This window comes from Camellia sinensis, chromosome 13, assembly GCF_055761805.1.
Source record: "Camellia sinensis isolate YWXY chromosome 13, ASM5576180v1, whole genome shotgun sequence".
In the NCBI taxonomy this organism is placed as follows: Eukaryota; Viridiplantae; Streptophyta; class Magnoliopsida; order Ericales; family Theaceae; genus Camellia; species Camellia sinensis.
Window position 1 is genome coordinate 19,763,006 of NC_138973.1, and position 9,474 is coordinate 19,772,479.

Consider the following 9,474-nt stretch of genomic DNA (forward strand, 5'->3'; position numbering starts at 1 on the left):
TATAAATTATTTATTTTAATGGTATTAATAGTTTTCTATTAAAAAAAAAAGAGAAGTAAATAGAGTCGAATTTTAATAATTTAATAATATAGCAGAAAAAGAAAATAAATTGAAATTCATTTATAATTCGAGCAACTCGGGCAATTCAAGTTTAACTTGGGTCGGGTTTGAGTAATCAACCTCGGGTTACAATTCGAGCCTGGGCAGGTCTCAGCACAATTTGGGCTGAGCTTGAAAAACCTCTCAATCTGATCGAATCTGCCCGAGTTGCACTCCTAATCTAGATTAGGTGTATCCAAAAAATAAAAATAAAAATTGCTTAAAAATCACAAAATATTATACTTCTTAAATATATCTATATTAGGTGTATCTAAAAAATAAAAATAAAAATTACTTAATATATTTTTTAAAAAAATCAATAAAAATAAAAATATATGAAAAATTAAAAAAATTTAATTTTTTGAGAGAGTTAAATCAAAGAAGATAATTGTTATTTCTCTTAAAATGCATGAACACAACCTTAGTATTACTTTATTATTTTATATATATAAAAGCTAAAAAATAAATATACTATTTTAATCTAACGGAAAATAAATATAACTTTTCAAATGTAACGGAAGATTTATATTAAATAAAAACTTGAATGCCAGTATAATTTACCCAAAAAGAAAATAAACATTGAAGATGCTGTAAGTGAATATGTCCCACCTTCATTACTCCCCTTCTACCGCTTTGCCTTGCCTTCACTTCTCTCCACGTATCGTATACATTAGACACTCACACATGTGAATGATCAATTCAATTCTCTCCCAAACGAACAAACGGAATATTCATTCATTAATTTATATATGCATACGCATACACACATATGTATATATAGAGAGAGAGACATCCTTGTCCCTCTCTCTCTCTCTTGTGTTGAATGAATGCTGATTAAGCCTATTCACCCAAAAAAATGCTGATTAAGCCCCGTAGCCTTCGCTCCTCCCTCCGCTTTTTGAACAACACTTGGATTATCAAACCCAACTAACTCATTCTCCCAACTGGATAAGAACCCTCTTCATCCACTCCTCCTTTTTAGGAATCTACTCTCTCCTCATGCCTATTCTCTCTCTGTCTCTCTCTCTTCTTCAAATCTCATCTTAATCTCTCTCTCTCTCTCTCTCTCTCTCATAACACTCTTCCTTTCTCTTCTCCAAATGGGTTTTCAGTCCTTCTCATCAATTCAATCAGTTTTTGAAGTACAGAGTAGTACATCTTCTTTTTTAAATCACGGTATCTAGACACGTAACGGTAACAATAACATACACAGACACAGTATCCAGCAATACGTATCGAGAATCAGGTGATACAAGAGAATACTTGTTGATGGACTATTTGAGAGAGATAGAAAGCAAGACAGCACATGATCATCATCATCATAATCATTCAAATGAGAAGATGAAGATTAGGTCTCCAAGACGAGTCTATGTTCCTGGACCGGTCATCGTTGGAGCTGGACTATCTGGGTTAGCCGCCGCAGCGTGCTTGAAACAGAGAGGCGTGCCGAGCATAGTTTTGGAGAGATCTAACTGTATAGCTTCTTTATGGCAGCTCAAGACCTACGATCGTCTCCGGCTTCACTTGCCGAAGCAATTCTGCGAGCTACCACTTATGTCTTTCCCTCAAGAATTCGCTACTTACCCTACAAAACAGCAGTTTGTTCACTACTTAGAAGAATATGCGAAAAGATTTGAGATTAGGCCTCTGTTCGGGGAGGCGGTGGCAAGTGCGGAGTTTGATCGGAGTGTCGGGTTTTGGAGAGTGAAGAGTGTGGGGGTGAAGGAGGGGGAGGAGACGGAGTTTGTTTGCCGGTGGTTGGTGGTGGCTACCGGAGAGAATGCGGAGGCGGTGGTGCCAGAGATTGAAGGGAGAGAGGAGTTTGAAGGGCCTATAGTTCATACAAGTTCTTACAAGAATGGTGGTGTTTTTGGAGGGAAGAGAGTTTTGGTGGTTGGTTGTGGGAATTCAGGAATGGAGGTCTGTTTGGATCTCTGCAACAATAATGCTAGCCCTTCCCTTGTGGTCAGAGACACAGTAAGTATAATTACCGTTTTAAATAACTGTATTAGAATATGTATAGATATCGATGCATAAATCTCAGGTCAATCGAGATGTATAAATCTCAGGTTAGCCGGTATACCACTAAGGGCAAATTATATCGATAATTCTTATATTTTGATACTTCAATTATTTTAGTCATTATTTTTTTAATTGACTCGATTTTGATTTTTAATTTTAGATTTTACATCAACTCCAATTGATAATGCCCTTAGGGCTTTAATAGAAAATTTTCTCTCAATTGATTGAAGTTCCGTCATTGAATTAATTAAATTTATAATTTTACTTTAAAAAATGTGACACATGCTATTCATCTCCGTATTTGTTATAAAATATGGTAACAATTAGAATCAATTAGACCAATTTGAAACAACTAAAAAATTCAAGCTTATAATTGATCTAATTAAAATTACAAAAACTAAAATGAAATAATAATCAAAGCAAAGGACAAGCAACATAATTTGCCATAATATAGTGTAATTTTAATTATTTATTGTTATTTATGTAAATTTTTTATTATTTTTTTATTATCAAAATATGTAAAAAAAAAATTATTTATTTTATATATGTGTTTTTGTGTCTTATATTGATCAATCTATTAACGAATACATATATTAATCAATATTTAAAATTTTTAACTATTTTTTTAACCCAAATATGTAAAACATGTTACTTTTGTTTTTGTTATTGTTTTTGAGCAACATAGATTTGATTGACATCTTGACACCTATTTTGCTGTTGGCAGTTTTTATGACACTCCTATTAGTTGTTCCAACTGCTTGTGTTCAAAAAAATAAATAAATAAATAAGTGACAGTGGATTCAACTCAAGTTCCAACGGTTTATTCGAAGTTGATCACAATCTATAAAGAGAAATGCTGTGGAGGTCTAATTTTTGAGATTTAAAGATAGTTTTAATGAGTTGGCAGTGAGTTCTACTTACATGTAATGTTTTGGTCTTGATTTATTTTTATTTTATTTTTTTTATTTATTATCATGTCATTAGTGTTTCATTAAAACATCAAAATTAATAGTCTAAATCATTGTTGATCTATAAATATGTGATTTTTGTTTTTTTTTTGTTTGGTATGAGAGAAAAGCCTTGATACTTCAATTTCTTGGGATTCTCAAGCATGCGCAACGTTGGTTTGTATTTGTAAATTAGGATTTCTCATTTCACTTTTAATCACACGTATGATTGTGATGATGTGATCTTTCTTTTTCCCTCTCTCTCTCTCCCTGTAAAGTCCAAGTCATGGCCTAGAAGCAACCTGCTCTCCAGTAGGGCAATTGGAGAGAGGGAGAGAGGAGCAAGGATCCTCTAAAGTGATTTTTCTTTAAAGTTTCTTAGGAGTGTTACATTGTGTGGTTGAGATTTACTGGCAAGTCACATCAATTTTTCTGATGTGACTTGCCAGTAAATCTCAACCACACAATGTAACACTCTAAAAAACTTTAGAAAAATTTCACTCTAGAGGATCATTGGTGAGGGAGAGAGAGAGGTGTTTCTCTCTCATCACCCATCAACTCATCTGTTAGAGTCTTCTTTTTTTAGTAGTGTCCTATCTTTCTGTGACCCTTTTCAATTTTTTTTTTTTTATTTATTTATTTATTTTTGAACAAACTTTTGAGTTGTTTCTTGAACTTGATCATGATTAAGGTACATGTCCTACCACAAGAGATGCTGGGAAAATCAACTTTCGGGCTGTCCATGTGGTTGCTAAAGTGGCTGCCCATGAACCTTGTCGACCGCTTTCTCTTGGTGGCATCGCGGATCTTTCTCGGTGACACTGCCAGGCTTGGCCTCGACCGCCCTTGCTTGGGTCCCCTTGAGCTAAAGAACTTGTCGGGAAAGACACCCGTGTTGGATATTGGTACCCTTGCAAAGATTAAAAGTGGAGACATCAAGGTAGTATTACTTTTCTTTATTAAGCAAATTACATCACTTTTTAATTTACTTTGACAAATTAACTTTCTAGGGTTTGATTGAACGCATAATATCTTTCTCATAGACGATGCTACACTAAATTCCCCTATTTTGTGGAAAGAATCATAAGTAATATTTGTAATTTGAATTATTCAATTTGAATTTCGGGTGTAAATCAAAAAGGGCAAAGTTTCCTTAACTAGAATTTCAAACCAAACCATATTTTTAAAATTTTGCAACATTTTTCTGTAGATTAATGTTAAAGAAATGTTATCTTTACTTTCAACTGAAAAATTGAAAAAAAAAAAATTCATTCTTGCAATTTTCATCTCTTTAGTTTTTATACCAAATAAAGAAATTGTTGAATTACAATTAATGACTCTTATATCTTGTTTTGTTACTCTTGGTGTAGGTATGTCCAAGCATTCAGCGACTAACGCGTTATACCGTGGAGTTTGTCAATGGGAGCAAAGAAAATTTTGATGCAATCATCTTAGCAACTGGTTACAAAAGCAATGTACCTTCTTGGCTAAAGGTACTTGTTTCATCTTCCTTTGTTTCATGATTCTCAAGTTTATGTTATATTCTCACAAGTTCATAGGACTGAAAAAGAGTGTGTGCTTGAATTATACTTTACAGGAGAGTGAAATGTTCTCGGAGAAAGATGGGTTACCACGAAGGCCATTTCCAAATGGTTGGAAAGGCGAGTATGGACTATATGCCGTGGGATTTACCAAACGCGGATTGCTTGGTGCATCAATTGATGCTAGGAGAATTGCAGAAGACATTGAACGGTGTTGGAAAGCTGACGCAAAACATCTTGCAGCCTTTACGCGCTCACTTTCGCCACAATCATGATTTAAATTGAGCTACAAAACATAGGTTTGATTTGTAAAAGGTATAGATGATTGGAGAATTTACCATTCGCTCAATTTTGGTACCATGATGTCTCTCCTCCAATTGAGGAAAAGAAGAGAAGTCAAAGAAAGACAAAGGAGTGTTCTCTCTCTCAATGACACCAAGCCTTGGGAAGGAGGAACTGAGAGCAAAAGAAGGCTTCTTTTTTTTTGGGGGGGGGGGGGGGGGGGGGGTTGGTAGGGGACCTTAACTATCTAGCTAACATGCGTACATCTTGTACATAGCCATTTTCCCTAATTACTAGGTATGACTTTTAGAGAGAGACAGAAAAGAAGAGAGGGGGAAAGAAAGGTGTATGGTGGTGCTAATTGATATTTAGCTTGCAACTTGACATGATTGTGATGATTAACCAAGATTTCACTAGTCAAAAAAAGTCAAGGGTAGTAATCAGCATGCAACAATCCTCTTTAAGCGTGATCATTGAAGTCCTGATTTACATGGAGTTTGATTCGAGAGTATGATGTTTTCTCTAATGTTAATTAATTTTATCATATGGTTGATGACTTTCTATCTAGGGTTTTGGTTTTGAGATTTGTATGGAGGGAACTTCAAGGATACATGACTTTCTAATTAAAATTTTGATAGTGAAACTTTGGTACCAAACTTCCATATGATTTCTAGAGCATTTATAATCTTTTATGATTTCTCAGAGTTTCCGTTGTTGAAATGATTGCATTCCAAGTAGGAGATAGGACCACTAGTTTCAATGTGCCAAATTAAATATGCCAATTTTTAGATTGAACAAAAACTAATTTACTACTGAAATTTCTTCTGATTGAGATCCTTTTGAATGCTTTGTTTACTTAGTTGAGTTCAATTTTTCTTCTTCTGTGAATTCATGCTCTTCGCTGTCTCACAGTAAATCATATTGTCAGATCATCTAGTTGCAGACAAATTCTCACAGTTTGATTGCTGATCGCATTCAATAACTCGCTAACTACCGCCGGATTGTATTGCTCCACATTGTAATTTACAAAAAAAAAAAGTAGGGACGATTTGAATAGTGCTTTGATTAGGGGTCTAAGTTCTGTTGGAAAAAAATGGGACTTTGGTTCTAGATTTTTTGTAACAAGATCATGATTTGAATATTGGCTAAACGTTTACTTTCATTTTTTAATATTGTCCATGAAAAGCAAAGCAAAGCAAGATGATGCTTTATTCTAAGTCAACAAGGGTTTTTCGGTGTTGTCAGGTTTTCGCCTCGCTGTTGAGTGAACTACTTTCACTCTATTTGTTTTATGAAAAATATTTCTCGATGAACAATATTTTTTATGAAACACTTTTATAAAACTTATGTTTAGTTGTAAATTTGAAACTAATGTACTAATAATTGTATCAATGGAGAAAGTGGCAACAGAGAAGTGGTGATAGTGTAATATGGTAACATTCATAAAATTTTAGTTTAAAATATATTTTAAAGTGCAAAACAATTTTTACCTAAATAAGTTTACTTTTGATTGATTATAAAAAAAAAAAAAAAAAACTTTTTTTATTGATTTTTATACGCTAAAAAAAAAGGGAAGTGATTGAGACCCCCTCCAATCACCACCTTCACCACCCCACACACATGTGGCGGGTGGTGATTGGAGGAGAAGGAAAAAAGAAAAAGAAAAAAGAAAAATTAGCCAATCAGAGAGAGATGGGGTCAAAAGGGGTGCCTCCTTGAAGGGATCCAACTCATTTTCCAAAAAAAAATTTCGTCAAAATAAACAACTCCTACGTGAGGAGGAGTTGCCTTAGTGCTTTAGCAATGGGCAATGCTTTTGGCAACATGCCAAAAAAAATCAAAAGTGAACTTTTAACTCATTTTAAGTTATATCACTTCTCACATGAAATGAAATAGTAAGAAAAATTAAAAAGTTAATTTTTAACTATGTTTTCAAAATAGCCTTGAGCATATAATGAAGGCCATGCCTCTCTTTTTCCTTCTTCTAGGTAACTTGGAAAAGGACAAGTAAAAGAAAAGTGTATTGAGTAATATATTAACGGATGATGTGATATAATTTTAGAAGTTTTAGATATTTATAATTTTTATAATGGGCGGGGTCATATTTTTGAATGATAATGTCATAATATATGTGAATACACTAATTGGTATATCAATTAGTGTATGTAACATCACCGAATAAAATAGGCTAAAATAATTAATAAAATCAAATATCACATTCAAACTATAATTATTTTACTTTTTTTCTCACAATTATCAAATTAACTACACAAAAAAAAAATAATAATAATAATAATTAATTATCATCCTAAATATAATTTTTTTAACTAAGCTAAAGTCAAAAGGCTAACTAAAATAATTTATTCCTAATAGAGGTGATTGATAACAAGCCAAACAGAAAATTACCCTACCTAATAAGGAAAGTGAGTCATAAAAAGTTGATTTTCCCAAGCAATTAATGCTTTTCTTGATATTGAAATTGGCCGTTTATGAGTCAAGTGGTGTTGGAGACGCTTTATGACCGACCTACAAAAAAACACATCATTAAGATGCAAAGCAAAAAAAAATGCAAAGCAAAAAAAAAAAACGTTTTGTTTTCGATTTGAAAAGAAACTGCTACTGAAGCATACTCTTTTTTTTTTTTTTTTTTTATCGGCTAAAGTTGTTAGATTAGTTTTTATGAGAATTACTCTTTTTATATTTACAACATATCAAGTGTTTGTCACTTAATTCAACTCTCTTATAAGAAGAGTTGAATCTATTACTTTCTTTTAAGACTAGACGGTTAAGAGAGTCATAATGGCCAACTACAATGGAAAGAAACTTTTTTATTATTTTTATTAAGAAATTGGTATCAGAGTTTGGTGAAGAGCTTTTGAAAGCAAGATCAAGTTATGTAAGTATTTCTATCTATGTATAAATTTTTGATATATATATATAAATTTGTATGGTGTGTTTTATGTTATAAAAAATAAATAAATAAATACAATAAAATAAAATTCCGTCTAAATTTTTTGTGTATCTTTTGTATTTTATATCTTTATAAGTATTTGTTTCATTTATAGTTGTTGTAAAACCTATATATTTAGTGTATGTCAAAACACATACTCTCATTAAGATCTTTTGACTATTGGCCATAATTAAGTCTTTAAGATCATAAAAGAGAGGTTTTAGGCACCAGATATTACACTAGGAGGGTCTTAGGTACCAACAACAATCTAAAATGACAATTAATTCTGATGATATAATATGCTTTGAAAATACAAAAAATAATGTTAATAATAAATATGATCATAGTTTGCATATTACTAAGGAGTCTGCAAATATAAATAGTGTATGTTCTAGTTTAAATAATATTACTGATATTATGTGTTCTTGGTTTTCCAAATTACATAAAAATCAAAAGATAAATCAAAATTATCTAGAAACTAAAGTTGAATCTATAGAATCTAAAATAGACAATTTGGGTTCTATAATAAATATTGACTTAAATAAAGAAGCAAAAAATCAAATAAATAATTTGGTGACAAAATTAGAAACTATATTATTCATAAACAATGATGGAATGAATAGTCCAGGAGATAGTGGCATACCTAGGTTATTTTATGATACAGAAGATATTATGGTATTTCAAACCAATACCTATAATAGAACTGAATATGAAAATATTGTTGAAATATTGGATTATTGGAGAAAATTATATAAAGGCCCAAACTTAGGTATTGATGAAAGAAATAGGCTACTAGATCAGATAAGAGAAACTTATCTAGAAAATGAAGCACTTTACAACACTTTAATTATGATATTAATATGTCAACTAATGATGATGACAGCCAATCATCTTCATCTGAAGAATCAATAGATCAAGAAAGGCAGAAGAGTCAATTGATTCCGAATTATTTGGCACATGGGGAGAGGGAGAAAATTTTGACTTTATTCAAACAAATGAAGTTAAAAATGATACTAACATTGGAAGTACCTCCAATCCTACACCTGAGCCAGTGATAATCATAAGTATCCAATAGCTCAAAATGGTACTTATTTAGACTTGTCTTACGTTCCATTTAAGGATCAACCACAAGCAATAGATGATTGGGCACAATCCTTGTCCATCATTACTACCAACTATAAAAATAGCTGGTCAAAGGAAAAATTCCTTGATTATATTGCAGCAACTCTCCAGGGCGATGTGTTGCAATGGTTAAGACAGTAGGAAAAATCTGAAATTGGAAAAAGTCAAAAAAGGGCTTTGTTAACAAATTTTCTCACACTTGACACAATTTTAGCTAAATTTGCAAAAATCATAAAAGAAAATTTTTGTGGTTTTGCAGGAGATACTAATTTGCAAGCATATGCAAATTATATTTTGACTAAATTAGAATTATGTAATATTTTTCTTTTTTAAGACTATGTTCAAACTTTTAAAAAATATTATTATCTTATTGATCCACCAGCAAATCAATCCTGGTTAGATCAATTTTTTCATAAACTCCCTAATCCATGGGATGAGTTATGTATTAAAACATATCCTGATTTTCTCAAAAAAATGGGGGAAGGAAGAATATGATAACCTTGGTTTTCGC

The 9,474-nt window shown here is 32.0% G+C and overlaps 1 protein-coding gene across 1 annotated transcript; it reads left to right on the top strand.

The window, feature by feature from the left end:
* Positions 1-878: 878 nt before the first annotated feature.
* YUC6 (Flavin-binding monooxygenase family protein) lies at positions 879-5,551 on the top strand. The gene is made up of 4 exons (XM_028260161.2): positions 879-2,076; positions 3,760-4,008; positions 4,439-4,561; positions 4,666-5,551. The coding sequence occupies exons 1-4, from the start codon at positions 1,369-1,371 to the stop codon at positions 4,882-4,884; spliced, it is 1,299 nt and encodes a 432-aa protein (XP_028115962.2). The 5' UTR covers positions 879-1,368; the 3' UTR covers positions 4,885-5,551.
* Positions 5,552-9,474: the final 3,923 nt, after the last annotated feature.